Source organism: Anastrepha ludens, chromosome 2 (genome assembly GCF_028408465.1).
Source record: "Anastrepha ludens isolate Willacy chromosome 2, idAnaLude1.1, whole genome shotgun sequence".
NCBI lineage: Eukaryota > Metazoa > Arthropoda > Insecta > Diptera > Tephritidae > Anastrepha > Anastrepha ludens.
This window is the reverse complement of record NC_071498.1, coordinates 103463357-103490231: the sequence shown is the minus strand read 5'-3', so window position 1 is coordinate 103490231 and position 26875 is coordinate 103463357. Positions and strand designations below refer to the sequence as shown.

General features: G+C 36.4%; 1 protein-coding gene across 1 annotated transcript in view; it reads left to right on the top strand.

Moving 5' to 3' along the window:
- Nucleotides 1–26875, top strand: part of LOC128871683 (collagen alpha chain CG42342-like) — a 151738-nt gene that overhangs the window by 67628 nt on the left and 57235 nt on the right. Inside the window, exon 8 of the mRNA XM_054113632.1 lies at nucleotides 3340–3437. Within this exon, the coding sequence (XP_053969607.1) occupies nucleotides 3340–3437 (98 nt within the window). The remainder of the gene's footprint in view (nucleotides 1–3339; nucleotides 3438–26875) is intronic.

The window sequence follows — 26875 nt, the reverse complement described above, 5'->3', positions numbered from 1 at the left end:
TTTAAATTAATTGCATTTAGAATATTTTAGATATTATCATTAAACTTTCTTTAACAAAAATTGTATTAACATATTATATATTTTAGACAAAAGCACATTCAGTTGCTTAACAAACACACATTTATTTACATTGAAAGTAAACTTACAAAAGAGTCCATAAATTATGTGATATCTTTGATTATTTTAGTAAAATATAGAAAAAGTTCAAAGATAATGAATTAATATATAATTTTATAGTAACTTATAAGTTTTCAAAACTGAAAATGGTATTAAAAATAAAAACATTGGAAAAACCACCAACAAGCATAAAAATACTTCAGCCAAAATGTTACACTTTTACTCTACGCGTTCAATGAAAATCGTTAGACGTGATTTGGAAATCTAGTTTTTTTTTTTTTTTGCAATGGGTTTTTGTATATTTTCTGCCTGAATTCCGAGGGAGTGCACATCGACTTTTTTTTCGTTCTGCTTCTGGAATATTTTCTTGTTCGTGAGAGCATTGTGTAATACGCTGGATGAGAAACCGGAACTACCGAGGCAATATTTTAATTGTGCTTCGACAAGCAAGATGCGTTTCGATTAAAGAAAACGGCAAAGACTTAACGCTTCATATGCAAAGTGTCAAATATTATATGAGCATTTATAAAACCAATATCGAGCATTGAAAAACAAAAAAAAACGAAGTAGCCACCTGAAGCAAGCGCGGCCACTGAATAGTTAGACTTTAGTCTATCAACAACGTCAACACCACCTTTAAGTTTATAAAGTTGTTGTTGTTGTTATCTTTACTGTATATATTATACAATATATATATATATAATTGGCGTGTATATCCTTTTTCGGTGTTCGCCGAGCTCCTCCTCCTATTGGTGGTGTGCAGTTTTAAGCCGACTCCGAACGGCAAATATTTTTTATGAGAAGCTTTTTCATGGCAGAAATACACTCGAAGGTTTGCCGCTGCCTGCCGAGGGGTGACCGCCATTAGAAAAAACTTTTTCTTAATTTTAGACCTTCATCGAGATTCGAACCGACGTTCTCTCTGAAATCCGAAGGGTAGTCACGCACCAACCCATTCGGCTACGGCGGCCGCCAGTAGTACAAAGTAAAATTTCATAATTTCTGAATGTCTTTTATGCGACGTTATGTTTACAACCTTGTTGTTTGGAAAAGTTGAGAGTAGCAGTCTGGGAAGTATCACTGCAATTTTCTACGAAAAAATTATAAAGTACCTTTAGTTGTTTATCATTCTTCAAACTATTGCCACCATCGATGCCATCAATTATGTCGTCATCGTCTTCCTCTTCCAACCACCGCAAAATGCGCACCTTTTGTTGCTAAAACAGTAATTGGTAACTAAGAAACGATGTAACATAAACCCTTGCTTGGGGCGTAAAAATACCCCATGAAATTTAAAACGACTGTATATTATAATAGCGACGCAATAACTGAGTGAAACCGCACAAAATATGTTTAGCATGGCATTACGTGAAGCTGCGAATTAAACATACACTATGCGCCCTTTCCCAGTATTTTTTTGTTTCAAATCTTCCATTTATGTTATGAACTATAAGAGTTATCCTAGGTTGAAGGCAATGAATAGACTCCGAAATACTACTTTAAGCTTTCAGTCATCGAATCGCTTACTAAAGTAATCTCCACTCGACCAAACCTCCAGCAAGTTTTAAATGGTGAGCTTAGCGCGAATGAATGAATGAAAATGAGGTTTGCACTTCGACCTCGCGGTCTTTCGTACCCTGTGCCCAGTAAGCGTAACATAAACGAGTCCATGTCTAATTTACCGAAATACAATAACAATAAGTATTGCGAACTAGACATCCGAAACTAGAGGCATCCTAAAAGGACTACTCACGCGCTAATCCAGAGCTGTTACTCGTGCCACTTGGTACATTCCAAAATCAATTACTTGCTGTTTGCCTATGTATTGAGCCAATGTAGCCGAAAAAGATAAAATTAATTACTTACCAAAGGCTCCTAATTTATTTAATTTTGGTTTGCGGAATAAAGAGCTTTGCAACATTTTAATTCAATTTGATTGATTAGTATTTTTGCTTTTAGAAAACTGTTACCTGAAATCCGAATTATAAACAATTTGCCATTATCGAACTGTGCACACATTTTACTATGAAAGCTTTAATTTAAAAATTTCCCGCGCCGTTTGGATGGATATAAAATATGCGCATACCCAAACTTGAATTCATGTGGTTTTCGTAGGAGACTGAACTACTTTTACATAAAAACAAAATTATTAGAATTAAATGAGGAATAAATAGGAAGTCAAATCTTGTAAACAAGTCCCAGTTATTTAATGCAGTGTACATATAAATCAAAATACATACATATATTCAGAGCAAAGCGTCCCACTTTTGACCAAACATTTTAATCGCAAAACCAAAACGTATTTGTGTTTAGAGCATTGCATTGCTCAAATTGAATTTCAATAGGCGCCGATTAAATGCAAACGCATTGTTGGTACACGTGGCATGTATGCACTCGTAAGTATTTGTTAACATTTAAGTGGACCGTGTCAGCTGCCATTGACTGCGCGTTCATTTGAATGTTCATCAATGAATGCCTCAGATACCTCAGAATACTGAATTCCCATTCGTGGCAAGTGTTGATTAACTCTTTAAATGTCATTGGTGTAATTTTTCACATCCATATATGGTCACGTCTCTTGGAGTGAAAATTCAATTCAAACATCATTCGATCTATTGTATGTTCGTATTCAATTTTTAGATTTGTTCAGGCGTGCACTGCAATTTGTGGAGCAATTTACTGGCGAATGACATGCAAACAATTTTGCACCAATATTGTAATTTGTGTATATGTCTTTAAATTATTTGACTGTTTTGGTTTTATTCCGATAACGAGACATTTTTACAATGAACAGATTCTCATAAAAAAACAATATTGGGTTTTTAAATGAATGACGTTATTAATAATAAAATTATTCACCATTAAACATTTTTCTATATATATTAGTCATCCAATTTTATTTTTGAGGAACATTTTTACAAGAAAAAAAAAAAATTATTTTGAAGTTCTCAAGTGTCGAATATGATTGACCTACAACGCCCATTGGCAAAAATTATGAGTTTTCCGATACGGTGACTAATTTTGCGCCACCTATGTACATAAAAACGAAGCTAAGCGTTCTCCTCGTCATGAAAACCAATCACCACACGTATAAGCTCACCAACTATTGACCAAATATTGATCAACCAAAATATATAACCAAAGTCATAAAACCAACAGAAATTTTCAAATATATTGCTACGCGAATTTAAAGTTTAACTAAACCACTGCATTTTCTTCCAGGACCACCTGGCGCACCTGGCGAACGCGGTGAATTGGGCCCGGCAGGACCGGCTGGCCCACCAGGCGAGAAAGGACCGCGCGGCAAACGCGGCAAGCGGGTAAGTAATCCAGCAGCCAAAGCCAAAATGTTGAACTGCAAAATTTTGTAATTAAATTTCCTTATCGCTTTTGCTTTGCTTTGTATCGCGCATTATGCATACAGTTAGGCGTTTGATTTGCTGTTGCGCCACTTAGGGATTGCGTGGCGTATACGCAACAAATCTTAAGACGCCGTAGTTCTAGCAGACATACTTACATTACTAGATATATGCAAATGTGTGTATAAGTTTGGATGAAATTATGTAAATATTTGTAAAGTAGAAAACATATTTACACGTGTAATGCCTGACATAGCTTAGTGCATGGAATATGTACAAGTACAAGTAATATATGGTATGTAGCTGGTAGATACTATGAGACACTAAATATTTGTGAATGTGTATGCTTGTAAAATACATAATTTTTGAGAATGTATGCACAATATTTTAGTACGAATGAGTGAGGAATAATGTGTTGTTGTGTAAAAAATGTGAAACTGTGTAAATATGAAAATGTATGTGTGTATGTATGCGAATATATGTATGAATATGTTTGTATGTGCATATAAATCCACAGTTAAAGATGTACATATGTATGCAAGCGTACGCATGATTGTACCGTTGCCATACTTTACATGCTGCCGCGAAGATTCTTAAGTCTGGCAAAGCTTGCGCGACCATCTCAGCTGCTACTACCACCTGTGTATGTGATACGTTGTTATGCCATAACGCATATGTGTTTAGTATACTCTCATGCATCTTGACTACCTGTTAGGCTTAACACTTTTGTCACATTAATATGCCAAAGGCATATAGACCTTCTTACAGTATCAAGCCGCCATTTGTCCTCATTACCCTAATAGCCCGGATTTCATTTAGGGTATACACACACATGTACATACTTACATTTCATATATAATATATTAAGGCTCTTAAGTCGCTCATTTGCACCATTTGCACTTACAAGCATTACCTCATAAAATGGTACACTTTCCTCTGTTTCATATTTCGAAAAATTTTTTACTGCTTTTCTCACATGCCTCCTCAGCTAAACTGGCGTACTCTCCTATTGAACTCTCTTAATCATCTTTTCCAGTTTAACCTATTTTCGTAAATTGTGAGAAAATATATCTGGGAATGAAATTATGTGTGCTTGTTAACGTAATTGTCGTACACGTTGTCGCGACATTATTGGAGTCATATTTTAGGCATTCATGTATGTCTGTAGGTCTATATATATGTATTTAGTTTTTTTTTTGTTTGTTTTGCGTGGGTATTATTATGTTGCAAGTTCGGGGCGTCGCCCCAGGCGCAACCAAGATTTGTAACAGCAACGTAACCCACTATTTATTCCAGCTCGTTTGTCAGTGACTGAAGGACGAATGTTGCCAAAAGAAATCCATACTCACATAGGTGTACACGTGTGTGCATAAGTATTTTCGTCTACGTATGAGAGTACAGTGAATTTGAAGTCGATTCAAGTAGCTTCAGCTGTTTGTAATAATCTTATTTGGAAAATAATAAGAGCACATATTACAGCTGCTGAAGTCTTACTGATCCGGAAGACCGCTAGAAGGAATAATATTTTGACGCATTTTATTTTCGAACAAGGAATAGTCTTCAATTGAATTACTGTTTCTCTAATAACAATTATCTTCTTATCCATTATTATCTATGAAATTATTGCCTCTAATCAAGTTAACCGCACTGTATGCTGCCGATTTAGACCACCTACAGTTTCAGCTAGTTTATGTGAACCGGTTCAGACAGTCCTTATTCACATAAACAAATTGTTCATGCCCTTATCACTATTAATTCGTACTCCTACGATTTCTCCGCAAATACAAAGTGTTGATAAAATATAAGCACACCACTATTTTACTATAATATTTTATAAAAATGTAGTCCATACTACAACAAAAACCATAGTAATGGTTATGGGAATGGTTGTACGGGCTAGGCTATGGCCTTTATGCACTGCGACCAGATTGATCTATTTTCCGCCTCTAAGTGCTTAATTTTAATTATTTAGTATTGCGAGTAATCGAATCAGCTCCTTAGGAGGGAGCATTTGTAAGTGTTCATCCTCTAGTAGGTACAAGATCAGGATACTGCGTCTCCTATAACCTAATGCTTCACAATTGGCGATGAAGTGTTCCATGCACTCCTCTTCATCTCAGCGGAACCTGTATAAACTAGCGCTAGAGCATTCTATTGTACTGAAATGTTTACTGTAGGCAAAGTGAGCCTGTAAGTGCTCCGCAGAGTACTTTCATGTCCTTTTTTCAAGGGTTACAGCAGATTTTGCTCTGCTGGTATTAAAGTTCAGGAACTTTTTGGAGTGATTAAGTCGTTTGTGAAGTTTCAGTATTTCCTGGTTTTAATTGAATCCATTTTTTGGTTTCCTGTTTTAGGTTGTTTTTGTTCAAGCCGAAAAATGGGGTTGGTTCTTTCTGCCCCTTTTTTGGCATAAACGTTTGTCTTCTCTTTTCCTTCATGTCCTGATACCCAAATCAGGGAGACCTGATTAAGACCTGATTTTGTTAAGGCTTTAAGGACTGATGGACTGTCCGAAAGTATTTAAATTTTTACTTTTTCGAACTCTCTTTTGGATACGATTTCCGCTGTTTCCATTATGGCGAAAAGCTCCGCATGGAAAATTGTGGTATCTGTACTCAGTGTTAAAGATTTATGTGCTCTAGGGCCCACTATTCCTGCACCAACCCCCTGAAGCGTCTTGGATCCATCTGTATACCATTTTGTAGTCTACACAGTTCTTATAAAGCTGTAATTTCATTGGGTTTTGCCCATCGTTTTAGGGCTCAGGTCACAAGGTTTACCCTTGTTAGTTTAAGTTGTTTTGTTGCCCAAAAGTTTTTCATTGCCTTTTTTATTACTGAGTTGAGGTGGACCTCCCAGGTAAGTTTTTTTCCCAAGATAATTTCTAGATATTCAACCTCTTCCTTTAGAGGTACCTCTACTCCATTTACTACCAGAGTGGGTTTATTTAAAACCCTTTTCCTAGCAAAGGGGATAATAATGGTTTTGGAAGGGTTTATTGATAATCCCCATTTGCTACACCATCCCCAGGTTTGCTACACCATTCCCAGGCCTCTTGCATCAAATCCTTTATGGTCCTTTCATGATAGCCTTTAATTAATACAGAAATGTCATCTGTATATCCTCTTGTTTTGTACCCTTTATTATTTAGGGTTTGTACTAGGTTGTACAAAAACCATATAATGCAACGCTTCAAGTTTTGTACAAAATTGTATCAAAACTTTTAACTTTTTAACCAGAATTTGTATAATTTAAAATTTTATAGCTCATTAGAATTTTTACCAAAATCAATGGTGTTTTGTTGTTACTTGAAACTTTCACTTTATTGTACTAAACATTTTGTCTAAATTACGCTTTATATGGTTTTTGCTAAAGGATAAACTATATTTTCTAAAAAACTATTTGCAATCCTAAAACAAAACTTACAATCCTTGTCAAGAAATTAGCATACCTTGGCTTCCATTCCATATTTCTCCGGTGGTTGGAGTCCTGCCTCTTGAATCGTAGGTGTGTAGTTGTTGTTCACAATCATCAGTCGTATTATTTTATTGTATCATCTGGAGTTCTGCAAGTTAGTATTTTGAATCCTTTCGTATTTATTTTGTTTATCGATGACATAAAAACTATTTTTCATATGCCAAGTTTTTACTTTATGCTGACGACCTTAAAATTTACTCCATTGTAAAAAACTCATTTGATTCCCAAATGCTCCAAAATGTGTTTGATAAAGTTCTTTCTTGGGCTACTAGTAATCAACTGTCAATATTTCGAAATGCTACCAGATTAGTTTCGCCAAGTATTTTTCTCCTTTGAAGGCATCTTATTTCATATTTTCTAATTGTTATTTGAAATAGGACGCCTGAATTTCGAAATCTAACACCATAATAGGGGTTGTAAGGCTCAACATTACAAAATTTCCAAGTCCTTATAATCTTAAGTTGCTCCTTCTGAAGTGGAATATACGAGTAAATCCTTCATCCGGGGCTTCATCATGCCTGTAGCATAACTCGAATTGAACGTTTCCGAAAATTGTTTACCGGTTTTGTTCTACCTTCTCCTTGCTTTTATGAACCCATACCCTCATACTATTCTTATTTGAATTTGAAATCACTGCAATCACGGCGATCTATCTTGTCTTTATCTTTCGTATTAGGTATTATTCAATGTGTTGCGGGTTCCCTCTCTCTTCTTGAGCGAATCTATCTTAATACCCGGTCTATAGCGCTTTGTAATTTAAAGTTATTCCATATTGGCTTTATAAGGGGTCTGCATGCAGGGAGTGCACCCATCGTGAGAGCTCTGATAACATTCAATACTATCTGCAAATCTATTAGTATTGGCTTTGTTTCTGCTCTTTCATTCAACTTTTTAATTATTCCTATAAATAATTTAATACTAAATATTTTTATATATTTTTTGTTATATATTTTCTTACGACTTAATATTATTATTATATTTTTTGTTAAAATATCTGTATTAGTTTGTAAGACTATTTATTTTTGTTGACTAATTTTTATTTCAGTAAATAAACAAATAAAAAAGAATTGTTAAAATTAAATGAAACACTTAACAATAACTCAAAATTTGCCAATGAGTCTTAGTACTCTACTTATTTAAGGCAGTGTAGTTTATTTAGTGACTCGTCTACATGCTTTTATCTCTGTGATCATTCAAACAAAATCATAAACATAGCACGAACAGTGAACATTCTCTGCTGACAGTGTATTAACTCAAAAATAGGAAAAAAGAGCATACCCTAGTATGTGTATACGATGCACGTATTTAAGACTCTATTACAAAGCCTTGGAGAAAATCGACAGAAAGAATGAAAGAAACGTGCGACAAAAATAATGAAACAAAATGATTACAAGAAATAAATTGGCAACGAGCCCACCGAGAGTTACAGCAAGCGGCAATAGCCAAACGCCGCAGCGCAGTAGCAGCCAAGTTGTCGCCGACAGCAAGTGAACGAACGGCCAAGTACGCGAGGCGACTGCAGCTCAACACTCCACCTGCTGCTCAGCGCTTTGATAATTCCCACGGGCGATGTAAGACTACACAATATTTACGGATTCATTTGCAATTGATGAGGCTGAATTGGCGAAGTTTCGGCAACGATGTCAATGCCAACTAATGGCGTTGACAGAAACTTGTCCCTTTACATAGTAAGACATCGATGATGATGACGAGGCTGAGGAAGATGAATATGATGACGATGAGACATAGACTATTATGCGTAGAAGTATGAGACGGTTGGCCAATGATTTTTGGCGAATTTTCAGCAGCCAATTGTGAGGGCTTAAACTCTTTATTCGGGCGTTTATCAAACTTTTCTAAGTGACTGCGATGAATCTCTCAATTGATTGACGTGTCACTTGTGAATTATTCGGTTATTGTGAGGCCAAAGTAGGCAACAAATATGGTATTTACGAGTATATAAAGGTACAATGAAGTAATTTTCGCTGTTTTACCAGGTGCTACACCTAGAGTTTGGAAATTGAATGAATTTCTGTTCCATGTTTAATGAAAAAATTTTGTAGTTAGAGTAATAAAATATTAATCAAAATATATGTATATGTATACGTATTTTATTTGTGGCCGATTTAAATTAAATTTAAAAGTGAAAAATGCAAATTAAGATGTGTAGTAGAAGTACCGACATTCGTCATAGCCGAGTGACTTTGTGCGTGACAGGCTTTGTGCAGTCATAGGCTTTACCTACATTGTAGACGCCAAATGGAAGAAATAAGATTTTGCTGTTGGCAGTTGCCCCTCAATATGCAGTAGCAAATCTTCGAGTGCATTTTTGGCCTGAAAAATGGGGTCAATAAATCCCTTTGCCCTTCGGAGGTGTTGAATTGGTACAAACTCAAGACGCACATTACAATTTAGAGGAGAAGCTCGACCAACTAACTGAACAATAATGTATACCCCAAGGCCATATACAATACCTATATGTACAAATAATACATTGGCGATGCCAATCCCGCGATCCCGTCAACCCGAGATGCCGGTATTTAACACGTCACGCAAATCCCGCGATTTGTAATATCGAATTGAAAGAAGTAAACACTTATTTATTAAAACTTTTATTGCAATAAAAACTTTTCAATTGCCAAGAAACTCAGTATAATCTACGTATTGAAGCTTTACGCTCTATAGAGATGTATTAACATAAGTGCGATGAAGATCCATGAATGATCGAAAAAGTCATCATCAGCATTGTTGGCGTGACGTTCTGGGATGAACCTTGGCTTCCCTCAATGACTTCTACCAAGAATCTTGAACCTTTGCAGACATCCTTCAGATTTTCAATCCAAAGATCTTAGCGTCTCATTAACTGTATCAATCGAGGTTTTCACTGGGCGACTCCTTTTAAAAGACACATACAGCTTACTATTGAAGATCTGTTTTGCAATTTCGTTTGGGTTCATACTCACAACATGCCCATGCCACTTAAGGGGACCCGGTGGTCTAGAGCACGAAAATCTCACATATTTTTACTTTTTTTTTTTTTTGCTATCATAAATTGAAAAAACGTTATTTAAACTTTTCGTGTTTTGTACTATGACACATCTATGTATTGAGCTCCTCCTCCTATTTGTGGCGTGCGTCTTGATCTTGTTCCACAAATGGAGGGACCTACAGTTTCAAGCCCACTCCGAACGACAGATATTTTTCATAAGAAGTTTTTTCATGGCAGAATTACACTCGGAGGTTTGCCAGTGCCTGCCGAGGGACGACCGCTGTTAGAAAAATGTTTTTCTTAATTTTGGTGTTTCATCGAGGTTCGAACCTACGTTCTCTCTGTGAATTCCGAATGGTAGTCACGCCTCAACCCATTATTCTAAATTATTATTTATCATAAAATTAGTAAACGGTTGCACTACTGGGTGTATTCCATAAATATTTTTCTCTGAAACTAATTAAATAAAGGGTGTTTTTTTTAGAGGTTAGGTTTTCACGTTGGCACTACTTTTTCGTAGATGGTCTTTTTGACAGCTGTCACTTGATTTATGCTCAGTTTGGTTTGCCATTTCATAATGAACAGACTTACACCTGAACAACGTTTGCAAATCGTGCAAATTTATTACCCAAAAGAGATGGCCACCGATCCCGATTTTCACAAGAAAATTTTGTTCAGCGATGAAGCTCACTTTTGGTTGAATGGGTATGTCAATAAGCAAAATTGCCGCATTTGGAGTGAACATAATCCACAAGCCATTGCTGAGACGCCGTTACATCCTCAAAAAGTCACTGTTTGGTGTGCTCTATGGGCAGAGGGAATCATTGGTCCATATTTCTTTAGAAATGAAGCCGGCCATAATGTTACAGTCAATGGAGAGCGCGATAGAGCCATGATTAATGACTTTTTCGTGCCTGAATTGGACGATGTTGATGTGGACGACCTTTTGTTCCAACAAGACGGCGCTACATGCCATACAGCCAACGCAACAACCGATTTATTGAAGAAAACTTTTGGTGAGCGCATTATCTCGCGCCGTGGACCTGTGGCGTGGCCTCCAAGATCGTGCGATATAAGACCGCTGGACTATTTCTTGTGGACTATTTCGCTTGTCTACGCAGATAAGCCCGAGACGATTGACGTCTTGGAAGAGAATATTCGGCGCGTTATTGCTGACATACGGCCCCAATTGCTGCAAAAAGTGGTCGAAAATTAGGCCTCTCGGCTGGAATTTATTCGAGCCAGTCGCGGCGGCCACTTGCCCAAAATCATTTTTAAAACATAATGGCAAACCCTTATCTTTATAATAAAGCTAAATTCTTGGCCATAACATTAAATTATATACGTTTTATTTCATCTTGAAAACCTAACCTCTAAAAAAAACACCCTAGCTTCAAGTAAAAAGATTGCTTAATGTTTAAAAAACAGATCTCAATAAATAAATGGATTTAAAAAAAGAAAATAATATTTGTGCATCTGTTACTCAGCACAAAGAGAAAGTTCGACGAAAAGTTCGTCACTCCAACTACTTTAACTTTTTCATATTTTCCAACTTGTATTTTTTATTAATGTTTCTATTATGTACATTTAAATGATATGTTATATGCTGTGTATGTGTATGTGCATGCATTTGATGCATGTGTGTGTGCCAAGTAGCATACTTGCAAACCTCTAATGCATAGGTATAGGTGTGTGCGTACGTGGCTGCGTATCTCTCATCTGACAGCGTAAAGCTACTTAACATTTTTATTGGCACTTGAGTTTGCAACAAACAACAATGATATCTGTCAACATTTCAAATGCAAAAACAAAAGCTTTGAAAGAATGTAAGAATGAAAAGACCGATATGGGTATAGAAATAAATAAGTATGTAAGCATGTTGTTAACAACAGCTTTAGCTTCAAAAGCACCAGCATTGACAGCATTCAGCATATCTTGTGTAAAATATCAGCAACAAAATGACAGCAATTGATGGCGCAACAACACTTGACTATACATAATACAGTGTTTCCTGCTCATAAAAAGCAGTGCAATTTTCTGAAAGTATTTTCGTTCAAAAAATTAAGTTTTGTAGATAATATTTCTATGCAGTATTTAAGAAGGCAATGCAGCAGCGAAGAAAACAGTTTTTTTTTTTAATTTTTTTTTTTTTTAATTAAAATTTTTTTCCAGCGTCACAATGTAATGCATGGAAATTCTGAGTAAAATCTTTTATTGTGCATCCATATTACAGGCTAATATAAATTACTGCTGTCTTTTTTTAATTTTTTATTTTGCTTTTCTCATACAACAGCCAGAAGATATAGTAGCAGCTGCACAGATTTTCCTTAAGAGATTTTTTTGAAGAATACACGGTTGGACCCACTTCATCTGCAATTTTATTTTTAGTTCTTTACTACTTTATATTCGCTTCCTGCGATTATACATGGTGACTCAGCAAAACCACCCGCTTTCGATTCATCATTTCTTGGTCTACTTAAAGTGGGCTCTCATCACTTACCAGAAGAATTGTATGGGAAATCAACAGCCAATTCAGCGATTTTGTTTACTCGTACGTAACTTGCTTAGGTCAGTACTTTCCAGTAAACTTCCCGCGTCAAAACTGTAGCACTTCAGCATATTGACCAGTCTCAACTACTTTTCTTTGCTTTTTTAATATTAATTATGTTTTTTATAAAATTATAGTTCAATGTCGAACAAACTTCATATACGACCAAATTTCAAACTTTAGACTAAAATTGGAAAAGTTTCGCAAAACCACGGTGTTCAATTAGAATTTCTAGAAAGAGTTTTGGTACGCAGTTTAATGGGATATTAAATTTTAGTGCAATTTTGAAGTTTTCAAAAAGGTTGATTTTCTATAATTTATTTCTTAGACGGTGTAGCGCATTTTCGCCATCTAATGAATGCTCAACATTTACAGGATTTTATTATTTTATTTTTCAATATTATTTATTAACATTTTATAGAAATTTTAAATCAAAATCGTTTATAATCGGTCAAGCATATGATGCAATTTGAGCTTAGAGTCAATTCTCTTCACAGTAATTCGGAATATTTTGAGAAAATTACCTGATAGGGAGCAAATGCGCAACACCATCAGAGCAGAAAAATTATCCTACTATTATTGGAGCAACTTCAAACTTGCACTTTATTATACTAAAATTTAATAAGCTGTAAAACTGCTAAACAAAAGTTTTTTGAAAATTGCGAGTTCCGAGAAAGTTCGACATTTTAATGAAGATTTGTAGAATTTTTATAAATGTTGAACAAAGTTTATATCTGGGACGAATTTGAATGAAAGAATAAAACGTTTCCTTATAAAAAAAATAATAAATTCTAAAAACAAGTTGAGGTGCTAAAATTTTTTTGCGAGCTGTATATGGAAATAATTTACAAATATTGCTCTTTGCGAATAGTCTACAGTACAACAGTCGGAAATAAAACAGGGATAACAGTCCCGCACTCAAAGTGAAACCTTTTGCCTTGACTATTGCCTTGAGACGGTCCAGAAACGAGTCGCAAGCTGCCCGAATGTGACTTGCAGCTCCACTTGCGGACAATGGTTTTTTTCAGCGCCTCGGGACTGGTGAATCTTTCAGTGCGGACCTCTCCAAAATGCCTCAAAAAGAATAATCCATCGGATTCGTGTCTAGTGAATTTGAGAGTCATTATGTGTATGTTATGAAGTTCGGAACGTTTTTTTTTAGCCATTCTTGGTTCACTCGAGCTTTGTGAAACGGTGGTGAGTCCTGTTGAAAGATCCATGGTCTGCCAACGAAATGTTTGTCTGCCCATGGCTGCAAAGCAACCTCCAGAATACTTTCCCGATAATATTTTGCATTTATTTTGACGCCACCCTCGATAAAAACGATTGGACAGCGCCCATCTGCGGTTACAACGGCCCAAACCATTACTTGTTGCCAGGTGCTGTCTCCTGGTGGTCAATCGATAACTCAAATTCTCGTATGAACGGTCGGTCAAGTAAACCCTATCGTTTTGGCAGTTTACGAATTACTCAATTTGAAAAATTTTCTCGTCAGAAAACACAATGTTCGGCAATAGACCGCTTTCGGCCAAGCGAATCAACTCCTTCGCTTTCTGAAGTCTGACTTGTTGCTGCCTTAGTGTGAGATCATGCGCCTTTTGGATCTTGTAAGACTTGACTTTGAGATCATTTTTCAGTATGCGACGGATGCTACGGTCAGATATTTTCAGTACTTTCGCCATTTATTGGAGCTTCGTCGGAGATTTCGCTCAAGTTGCTTCTTCACTTTTTGAACCATTTCACGTGAAGTTGCAGTCTTTTGATGACCACCTCCACGAGGTTTCGCGATGCTACCAGTATCATTGTAGCAAATATAATGCAATCACACTCTTACGTTTGAAATCCATTACTGATTTTGTTTTTTCGCGTTTACTCTCAGCAAAATGCTTCCGCGCGCTTGTAAACAATACTCTGGACTGCTATTTAGCCAACTAACAGACATCAGCTGCGGGAGTGGTGTGAAGTTGTTTACACCTCGAGTGGCGGACCCTGTACTTACCAGAGTCCCTTCTATTTGCTGTATATGTTTGTATGAGTTCCCTGCCTCGCACTGAGTTTCTTCACAAGTTGTTTCTTTGCCAATTGCCAGGTAAATGATTCAGTGCTGCCAAATATATGTAATAAGCGACTTTTAGTATTAATGGCGCAAAATTAATCAGGCTATAGAAGATTCATAATTTTTGCAAATCGCGTAGCTCAATAATATTTAATACTTTTGATCGAGACAGTATACAGTATACAAACAGACAAACAGTGGAGTGCCCAAAGGTCAAAATAAAGATCTCCATCATCAAAATCATTTTTTTACTTAATAAAAAAGTTATTCAAAAATAAAATTGGATGATTAATTTTGTGTCACCTTTTGGTTGATGACGAATTTCAATTTTATTTATTTATTTGATATCCAGCAAAATGATGCTTGCCAATATTTCAGTATCGGGTATACAGTAAGATAACAATAAATTTTTTAACTCTAAAAGTGATTTCTAAGACGATTACTTTTAAAATATGCGAGAAAACAAGTTAAATAGTACGGATGAAGGAATAAGTTAGTTACCATCGAAAATGAGTAAATGAAGTCCTGAAATAGAAAATAGTAATTACCAATTGGTAAGATATTACCGAAGCTTGTTTTCAAAATGCAACGAGTTTTTAAAATATTTCAACTTGTGTGGGAAACTGTTCCAAAGGCGAATAGTCAATCGAAATCATGCAAGCCAAATCATATTGCAGCCAAAAAATAGGGTTAAAATTGTTAGTCAGTAATTGTCAAACCATATTACATTTGCATAAGATCTAATATTTTCTTCAGTTGCCACAGGCCGCGGACATTTACCTATGTTGTAGCACCCTTCAGCTCTTTCAATTGATATAAAAATCAACAAAATAGCTTTACTCCATTTAAAAAGTATCACTTCACAAATAATCTTTCGGATAATTCCGTGCTTACTTCCCTGCAAGGATCAACAGAATAAGTCGCATAAGGGTACGCCAACTAAAATTAAATTTTTTTTCTTGGGAACCAGATTTATAAAATTTTTTAAGATTTCCTACGCACGTGTTTATATGTATTACAAAAGGAAATACAGCATACAAATTTAAGGAATATTAAAAAAGAGTTTGTTGAATCTTAGTGTGTAATAGTCACACAAGCGGGAAATGCACCGAGAAGCAGCTAAGAACGCAGCTGCTGAAAACGCCGGGAAGTTCTGACACAAAAGCCCTTTCATATTTCAAATAAGCTGCAGCTGTTACTGCTTTTCTTTAGCTGCTAACATATGCATACATACCTACATATATTTATATGTTGCATGTGACATGAATTTCAAATTATTCATCTTGCACGCTCGCTCTGTAGCTCTATTCCAGCGATTTGAATTTTCGAAAACATAAGTACAATATATTTACTGACATAGACGAGTGCACATTTCACTTGTACTTTGTACACTTGTATTTATTTTTATGTATTTCAAATTTCTGCTACTTATTGCGTATTTGTTTGGTTGCACGTCCCATATTGGCAGCAATAACAGCTGAAATAAAAGAAAACCCGTTATGAAAAATGCATAAACACTTTTTCGCCGTTCGCATTGTGCACCCCTTGGTTTTTTTTTTTTTGGTTTTTTTTTTTTGTTGGAAACAATACAAACTTGACTTGGCGCTTTATACGCACATCTACGGTTATGTTTTTTATTGTTGTCGCCTTGTTATTGCCGCTACTGTTTGTCGATCCGCGCGCATTATTGATTCTGGCAGTGCCAAATCGTTTATTGGCCGCCTGCTGCTACTGCTGTTGCGAATTATGGCAGACGTCGAGGTTTCTAAAGTAGTCACGAAGATTTCTTGTTGCCCATAGCGTCATTCATTGGCAACAGCAGTTGTTGGCTGCCTTGCTGATTGCCCTCATTATGGCTCAAATAATCTGCTTTAGAAAGAAAAAAGAAAATACATCTACTAAACCAAAAAAAGAGCGCAATAATAATAAAAACAAAACAACAGGACATAAGTATAAAGCCATAACGGATGTTCATCGGGCGTGGGCTGTTTACGAATGTAAAAGAGCAATAAAAAGAAGCGTCGCGCTTTAAAAGCGCTCAAGTCGGAAGCTTGTTCTCAAGCTCAATTTTTTTTCGACTCAATTTGATGGCATCGTAACAGCGACGCTTAATTTCCAGTTCGAGTTGTTGCTTTTGTTTCTCTATTTTTATTATTCTCAGGAACTTTGTACTTGCTGCTAACAATTCAAAGTGAAGTAAATAAACACAAAAAAAGAACACGAAATCCAGTCAAGTGCGCGTAAAGGCAAAAAAGCAATAACGCAGCCAAATCGAGTTTGAAAACGAACCCAGTAAATGTAAACATGTAGCATAAGTTCTGGCGTACGAAGTGATGTCAAAAATATGTGCGCTCACACGCACGCCAACGCATACTCGTGCTAGCAGATGCACACAAGTGCCTACTCAAAAGCAACAAAAAATATGCGCTGGCACGCACAGGCTCCGCACATAAATTCCAACACTAACGTCACTCATATTGCAGGTCACACACGTTGACAAAAATTCATGGTGTAAACAGTTACACACACACAGAGACATACATTGTGTGTATATGTAAGTGGGGAGAAGGTCAAAAAGTGTTATCTATGTTTGTTCATTTGTATGCGCTCACGTTGCACGTTCAACTATGCCACTTGCACCAACATGCGACAAATGCGTCGTGTGCCAAGTGCTGCTTTTGTATGGCAAGTGAAAATTACTTGTATTTCCTTGCAACAGTTAAGCAGTTCGCACGTGTACGCACAGCCTTAGAATAGCATTTTCGAGCGATAGTGCATTTTAGTATGTTAATGTGGCAAAAACTTTTAGGCATCTGCCAAAATTTAGTTGTAGTGTACTTTTTTCCAGTCTTTTGATGAGTCCATACTAATAGCACCACTTGTTCTTGATCGCGTCATTAGACAATAAAAAACCGACCGAATTGCAATTTCAGCTCATCATCATTAGTGAAAGATTTGGCATTCAAAGAGTTTTGCAAACTTCGCAGTAAATGTCGCAAGATCAGGGTTATTTGTGTGGTGTGTATGGGAAACTAGTTATAAAAGATGTGCATTGTCTTTGTAATTTCTTCCTAAAGTTGCATTAATAATAATTTATAATAATTTTGTATCTGACTGGCGCGCTTTGTTAAACTCGGCCAAAATCGCGTAAGCGGTTACCGCGCTAATTAAGAAGAAGAAGAAGAGTGCCCAATGACCGACACTTCGACCTAAAAGATCTTTTGTGTCCTACTACAGGTTCTATTTAACCTAGATGTTCTCTGCCTCAAGCTGAGAATCGGTTGAAAGCCAAATTCGTTCAGTAAATTTTCCACCCTACGGAAAAATTGCGAAATATCTGCAACAGGAGCATTTTTGATTTCATTCGGATCCATTTGATCTCAATGAAAGATGTACAGTCTTGTCTTTGCCAAGGTAATACAGGTAAAAGGTCTTATTAGTCTTCTGGCTTGACGGAGTTCTTATGTAACTTCCCAATGGGTAATTCTTTGAGTATTCTCCCAACTACGAGGGCGGTTCAATAAGTACCCGTGTTTGATGACAGATCGTGTTCCTGAGGGAAGTTGGTGTTAGCATCGTGTGCTTTCAGACGACGGCAAAATAAATTTCAGACTGATTGATAGATTAGTTTGGATTTGGCAGCTATTCGAGTAAGACGTGTTTCGTGATTTTCTCTAAGAATCGTTCGGTAATTCGCTTTTTATTTTTGAGTGGGAGAAAATGCGAGGAGATAACAGCAAAGTTGGATTCTGTCTATGCGGACGCTTCGCCATCTATGAGCATAGTTAGATATTGGTTTACCAAATTTAACCTGCCGACTAGGACGCCCGGCAGACGTGGTTACCGATGAAATCATTCAAAAAGTCCACGACATGATTCTCGCTAATCGACGAATGAAAGTATGCAAAGTAACACAGGGCATGGGTTAATATTTTACATGGTAAGTTGACGATGAAGGCAATTTAAGCGAAGTCCGAAGAAATTTTTGCGTCAAGTTGTCACCGTTAATGAAACCTGGACTCATCATTACACACAAGAAACTAAGCAACAATCAAAACATTAGATTTCTCCCGGTAAATCTGCTCCAAAGAAGACGAAGACAGTTTTATCTGCCAGAAAGGTCATTGTGACGATTTTTTTTTTCATCCTTATGGATTTTTTAGAGAAAGGAAGAATGATCACTGGACAATACTACAGTGAGTTATTGGACCGCTTTCACAAAAAATTGAAGGAGACTCGACCGCATTTGGCGAAAAAGAAGGTGCTGTTTCACTACGATAGCACATGCACCCAGAGTTGTCGCCGCCAAACTGTGTGAATTGCGTTATGAATTGCAGCTACACATCCCGTATACACACGATCTGGCTGCCTGCGACGTTTCCTTGTTCCTTGACATGAAGAAATGGCTCGCGGGAAAAAATTTAGTTCAAACAAAGAAGTCATTGCCGAAACGTATTTGCCATGCATTTATGGTAGCTTCTGCCCAGTAGATACCACAGTATGGTCCTGGACCGTGAAAATCTGATGTCGACCCCGCCCGAGCGAGTTTATGAGCAATTTCATTACCTGGAATCCAACAAAATAGGATTTTATTTATTGTACTAAGTTGATTAAGGTTACTAAGGCATACGTGCTCTACTTTCGATTCCATAGAAGGTGAAACTATGCTGGACTATCCTGTGCTCACTTGTTGCCCCTCATCCCGCCATATGATTTATTCCCGCACAGATTTAAATTGCTTGAATTTCAGCCTTAACGACGGTAAGACATTTGCCCATTGGTTCAGAGATTTTCGTGTTTGTGCCTTAGATTCCCACGCCGACTCTAGTATTTGTTTTAGTACTGTCTGTAAACCATTTCAGACTTCTGGGATCGATCTAAAAACCTACGGTTAAAAACACATTTTGGAATCATATAGTTAATGAACAGATCAGATTCTCTTGTATGACCAAGGTAAAGAATATCTTTGTAAGAGTAGTAAGTAAAATAAGTAAGATTTGCATTTTTAAAGCACTTCTGGCTTCGATAGGCCCACATAGCTCTAGTGGCTTTTTCTATCATATCTATGGAATTTTCAAAGTCCTAGAGATTCATTTTAACGAAACATTCAAAACATTGTATTTCTGATAGAAATCCATAAAAAAAATTTCCAAAACACAAATCGGTACCGCCGCTATCGAGCTTTGCGAGTAGTAAAAACAACAGTTAACTCGTTTCAAAGCCGATATGAGCACAGATATAGGCATGTTTTTTTTATGAGGAGGAAGCATCGAAATCCTTACCCCGACAGTGTGGAACTTGAACCCGTACCGTCAAAGTACCGATCTCCCCGATACTACCGTCAAGGAGGAGGGAGGCGGTTCGAACGTCAGTTACTGTTCTGATGCAAAATCTCAAAGCTGCATCTGCCTATTACCACCACTGTTAAGTCATATCTGAAGAGAACCATCCCTGTCGGATCTATACGCCCCCACTCTCCATGTCCCTGTTCGTTACCATAGAAAAGTTAGTTTCCAATAGTGGTATCGTCGGTTTACCTGCGTTTTCATCTCTCGATAGGTGTGCTGCTAGACGTTCTTATTCAGATATAGACATGTAAATTGCATTATTTGTGATTTCATTCGATGATGTGATGTGTATGTTGTGATATGGCCATGTAATTTAGTGATACACAAAGCCAAATTCAACTCCATATATTACTTACTTAATACTTTCATTTATTAATATTCGCAAAAAGATTACTGATATGAAAATCAAATCTTAAGTCACTTTCCTATATATTTTCATTTATAAGTGTGATCATAGTCACATACTCACACTTAGCGAGAAGATACAATATAGCGTTTTTCAATAGGTGCGCTTCAACTTTTTTCCGATAGGGAGGGCGAACGACGCAATATTTTTTATTTTTCGCTTGTCATTTGTAAACTTCATTAGTATACATTTCATCATGGAACGCTACACACTTGAGCAACGCTTGCAAATCATTGAATTTTATTATAAAAATGCGTGTTCTGTTAAGAAAGTTTAAAGTCGAAAAATCATCTTCAGTGATGAAGCTCGCTTCTGGCTCAATGGCTTTGTCAACAAGCAAAATATGCATTACTGGGCAGAAAGCAATCCACACGTGATTCATGAGGCACCGTTGCATCCCGAAAAAATCACTGTTTGGTGCGGTTTACATGCCGGCGGCGTAATTGGCCCATATTTTTTCGCTGACGAGAACGATCGCCACGTTACTGTGAATAGAAATCGATACCGCGACATGATAAACGATTATTTTTGGCCGCAATTGAATGGTATGGACTTGGACGACATGTGGTTTCAACAGGACGGGGCCACAAGCCACACAGCACACACTACAATTGATTTGTTGAAGAGTAAGTTCGATGAGCTCATTATTTCCAGAAATGGACCGGTCGAATGGCCGCCGCGCTCGTGTGATTTAACGCCTCTAGACTATTTTCTTTGGGGTTATGTGAAGTCATTGGTCTACGGTAACAAGCCGGCGACGATTTGTGATCTCAGAGACAAAAATTGAACGCGAAATTGCTGGAATTTCGGCCGATTTATGCAAAAGAGTGGTCGAAAATTGGGTTCAATGATGGAACTTCGTAAAACGTGCACGCGGTGGTCATGCCAAAGAAATCGAATTTCATACTTAAATGTATATGTTCAAACTCAATAATAAAAAGATTAGTTAAAAAAGTCAAACCGTTTGTGTTTTATTCAAAAAAAAGTTGAAGCGCTCTTACTGAAAAACGATTTATTACTTACTTAATATTTCACTGATATGAAAATCAAATCTTAAGTCACTTTCCTGTATATTTTCATTTATAAGTGTAATCATAGTCGCATACTCACACTTAGCGAGAAGATACAATATCTGTACTTATCGACCTAGGAGTTGAGGCAATAACCTACAAGCACTCTCTTTTTTTCAGCTCGTTCAACTGAAAAAGCAAAGCAAAAATTGTACACAAGTTTTGAAAGAATATGCAACACATACATACTCACAATTTCAACACTTGAATATTACTTATTTTATGTTTATCAAAACACATAATGTGACGAACCAATTCGAGCCACTACGTAAAGGAACGAAGGCAGACTTATCACCGCAAATCTTTTCAAGTTACTTAAACACCACCACGCCGGCCCTTCGGTCGCTTTGGTTAGCTTTGCAGGCGCAAACTTTGATAGGCTTTTAATAAAGTAAAGACAATATTTTACACTCAATGAAACATTTGTGTCATATTTATTTTAATTTCAAAAATAAAAATCTGCATAAATTTTGCGCCCATACACAAGTATATATGGGTGTACATATATTTTGGTCCTCCTAGCCGTTATCTGAGGCGCCATCTCGCCAGTGGGGCTGCTTAAGAAAAATGTCTAAGTTTATGTGCATGAGTGCTTGTAAGATATTTATGCGAGCGGTAAGAAAACAACTACCAAGGAACTGCTGATGTAGGCTGAGCATACACATAAATCCTATCAACAAACATAAAACCCAAAAACATGAAAGCAATAAAAAATGCCGAAAAGTAGATAGAGTCATAAAATTGTCACAGAAACTTTTGTTGCCCTGCAAGCACTATGCTGCACACTTTATATGTAAGTATTAGTGCCCGCTACACACTCAAGCTCGCATCGATGAGATGCTTCAGAGCGGCACTTTTGCGTATACCGTTTTTAGCATTCGAATAACACAACAACGAGGGCGTCGAAAAGCTAACAACCCAAACTGTTATAAAGAGAGGCGGGGCAATGGGCTTACGGCGTATTGAGAAAATGTGGCAAATAATAGTCTTAAACTTATACCGTAACATGTGGCTGCACACGCGACCTTTTTTCATGGCGATTTGCTTAGCCTGCCTGGAAGAGCGCGATGACATCCGAAACAGTACAATATAGCTAATACTTACTTATGTATGTACGGTAGTTTTAAGGTGAAGAAGGAAAACGTGGTTGGAAAATTGAGGAAATATAAGCTGATGTAAAACGCAATAAGTCCAGCACTCCGGCGTTGCTTGATTTTTCTCATATTTCTTTTTTCTTTTTTTTGTCTTGCAAGCAACTCAATTCCTGAAACGCCACCCACGACTGTTCCATTTTTTCTTTCCATCTTTTTTTTGCTCTTTGCGGTTGTTGGTGTTGCATTTATGATATTTGTATGTTTTGCATTCCTTTTTAGATTTTTTGTTTGTTTTTTTTTTAGATTTTTGCAAGCCGTCACTTGTCGGTAAATATTTTTCGACCTAGTTTTCAAACATCCTTCGCCGCATAGCAGACCTCCCTTTGCCCTTACGTTGCCTTCAATCACTTTGAGTCGGTTGCGTTAAACATACGAAAAAGTGCACATTCGATCACATTTACGGCGTAACTTTTCAAGCACCATGAAAAGTCCTCGACGTAACGAAGTTACCAAATGCAAGATAGAAAAAACTCAAACAAGGCGGTTAAAAAGACAGAAAAAGACGATAAAGCAATGATGGCAACTTTACACATTTGAGGCATTTGGCCGTAATCGTAGTCGCAGTAGCAGTCATCGCTGGTACATCGTTCGATGGCCCACTTGTGATGCAGTTACAGCGCCACTTGTATTGGTATGCATGCACATGTTACGGGTGCTTTTTTAGAGGTACAGAACTTTTTCCAAAAAATATATAAAAAACAACAAAAAACAAAACAAAAATGTATTTTCCATTAAAAACTAAAGAAAATTAAAAAAACAAGCACAAAGTAATGAAAACTAGTCAAAATTCCGCGTTGCTAGTCAGGTACATGCAACCCTACATATACTTATGTATGAACGTATGTTATCTCATATTCCTCCTTTTGGTGTAGAATTTCAAACCTCTTGTTGCCAGACCCATGTCCAGTTCAATAGTTCTTAAAGTCTAAATTATAAAAAAATTTGAGTTTTATGTTGCATAAGAAAAATTAAGAATCAGGTGGCAATCATTACTCTTAAGTGAATAAATAAAAATCACGTGAGAATCACTGCTCCTGAAAAAAAAGAAAAATTAGAATTTATCATTATACTCGAGCGAAAAAAAAATAAAACGCAAGCTGAGAATAATTCTTGAGTGAAAAAATAAAATTAAAGTGGTAATTATTGAACTTAAATGAAAAAATAAAAATTCCATATTAAACACTACTTCTGAGCGAAAAAAAATAAAAAGCAGAGTTACCATTACGCTCGAGCGAAAAAATAAAAAGTGATCTGTGTATTATTCTTGACTGAAAAAATAAAATTAAGGTAACAGTTATTAATCTTAAGTGAAAAAAGTAAGCAATTCCTGAGTGAAAAAAATTTAAATTAATTATTATTCACGAGAGAAAATAGAGTATAATTCTTGAGTGAAAAAATCAAATTTAAATTGCTCTCAATGAGAAAAAAAACCGGTCATAATCATTACTCTTGAGCGAAAAATGTAAAATCGAAATTAAGACTAATCTCATGTCGATGGTCGTTCGTGGCCGGCCAGTTTTTTTATGAAACTACTAAACGGTGAATGTTTCATACCATTTGTTTATGATAAAATATTATTAAATTAAAAAATTTCGAAAAATCTCTTCGGAGCTTAGAAAATACCTTATGAACTTTTTCTAGTTCGCTGTTGGCGTTATATAGTAGAAATAAGCGCCGACCCGTCGTCATGGGATTAAGGTGGCAAATGGAACGACATGGTATTAGGGTTAATATTAATACTCGAGAAAAAAATAAGAATCGCAAGCTGATCATATTTCTTTAATTTAAAAATTATAAATCGAATCGTAGTCATTACTCTTCATCAAAAATATTAAAATCAAAACGATATTATTATTCATGAAAGAAACAATTAAATTCAAAAATAATAATTACTTTCAACCAAAAATTAAAAAACAATTCAGCATTCGTCTTTATTTGCAAATACAATATACATTATTTGAAAATAAATAATACAGAATGTAAGCGAGCAAAGCAATAAATTCTTCATTAATTTTAATGCAAATATGATAAATAAATAATTCTTATTTTCTAATTTAACAAAACCATAAAATATTGCATATAATATTATGGCAGTTGTCTCTACTTCGTGCTGCTTCAACAAACTGCCCAACAGTTCTTAATTATGCCCACTCCCTTATGTCATGTAGCCAAGACATTTGCTTCCTTCCATTTCCTCGTTTGCCTTCGATTTTACCTTGACCGATTTTATCCTATTCTAAGCTTCGTTAAGACTTCTTTGTTACTCATTTCGTCTGTCCACGATATTTTCATCATCCGCCGATAACGCCATATCTCAAGTGCCTCTAATTTATTCATACTCATAACCTTTAGAGTCAGTCCATGCCTCCACACCGTACAAAAAAAAAACAAAAGACATACCAAACGTAGCAATTAATGTACCGAAGTCGTAATTTCATATTCAAGCTTTTATTAGAAATAACTTTCCGGTAACTGAAAACCGCGTCCCTCTTTGCTTCAATCCGACAGCAGATTTCTCTACCATTTAGCCATGTTTCGCTAAGCCAACATTCTACGTATTTATATCGCGAAACTCTTTGGAAGCAACCATGAATTTGGTTTTTTGGGTGTTAATACTTAAGCCGTATTGACTGACTTCTTTAACGAGATTTTGCAGGTCATTAATATTGTCAGCCGATATTGTGGTGTCATCGGCAAATCGTATATTATTTATTATTTCTTAACTTTTATTCTTAAGTTGACTGATGCCAACGCTTCTTCAAATATATATTCGGAGTATAAATTGAATAGTATTGGGGATAAAACACATCCTTGGCGATCTCCCCTCTCAATTGCAATATCACTCGTCGCAGCATTTTGTTTTTATTTTTCATAAATGTTCATTTGTTCTAACTTGTCAAATAGTTTTGGGTGCAGTACCTAATAATTATTAAACAAATAAATAAATAATTGGCGCTTACACTTCTGTTAGGTGTTTGGCCGAGCTCCTCCTCCGATTTGTAGTGTGCGTCTTGATGTTGTTCCACAAATGGAGGGACCTACAGTTTCAAGCCGGCTCCGAACGGCAGATATATATTTTTATGAGGAGCTTTTTCATGGCAGAATAACACTCGGAGGTTTGCCATTTCATGCCGAGGGGCGACCGCTAAGAAAAATGTTTTTTATTACTTTTGCTTTCACCGAGACTCGAACCAACGACCTCTCTGTGAATTCCGAATGGTAATCACGCACCAACCCATTCGGCTACGGCGGCCGCCTCCTAATAATTATTAATTATAGTTAAAAAAAGTAAAAAATTAGATAATAAATAAATGTTTATAAATAAGTTTTTACTATCAATGATAACAGGCTCTTTTTTATGACTTAGAAGTTCCAGGACATTTATTGTTCATAAATAATTCATTAAATTATGCCCACCTAAGCAGCGGCTTATAAAGACCACCCAATCGCTACTTTATACCGATTTTTCCTGCGTACCCTTCCTTATATTGCTAATAAGCCAAATGTTAGGTTGAAATTCGTCAATCTTAGTAAGTTTAACAGCAAAACCAGTCACTTGACGTACTCCCACAAACTTATTGGAGCCATTTGGCACTTAAGCGATTAATTTTGATTTAAGGAACCGAAATTCGCAATGCATTTATCTGTAGCACGTAACATTGATGCCAACGTTACCGAATAAGTTATGATTATGAAGTTTTTCGTGTTGGTCTTAGCAAGAAAGTCTATGCTGTTAATGCTCCGATAAGAAGAACTCTTTCTCAATTTAACTTTTGCGCAAAATCTTTGGAATTAGATTTATCTTATACAAAAGCTGTACTACAGCTAAAATGAATATATATTTATATATGTAAATACCTTTTTGTGTAATAATTAATTTGCTTTCAAGTGTCTGTTGAGCAAATTGATAAATAGTGTCGCTCTAAATCCTAAACTTCTTTTTTTACTTAACACGGATTTTGAAAATACATTCACTGTATATACAACGATTTAAATGTTATCTTATCAAAAGCTCTATACATCTAAAAACAACACCCATTACATATTACTTACTGCGAATACGAAAAGTGCTGCAGCAACATGTTTCGAGCTCGCTTTTGAAGCTTCGAGGGTTGATTGAGTGCTTGCGGGGCGGTATGCACTTCCACTATATGGCGCGTAACGACTTTGTGATTTTGAAATAATAGGTTCAAATATTCATCCCCCTTGTATGCTCTTTTTCCTGTTTGTTGTTTCTATGACACTTTGAGCACAGGGTTGCACAGTGAGAAGTCAGTGCTGACTTTTTTTGCTTCTGCTACGAGTGAATGCCGCTGCGTAGCGCGCAAAACTCTTTGAAGCGAAATCCCCT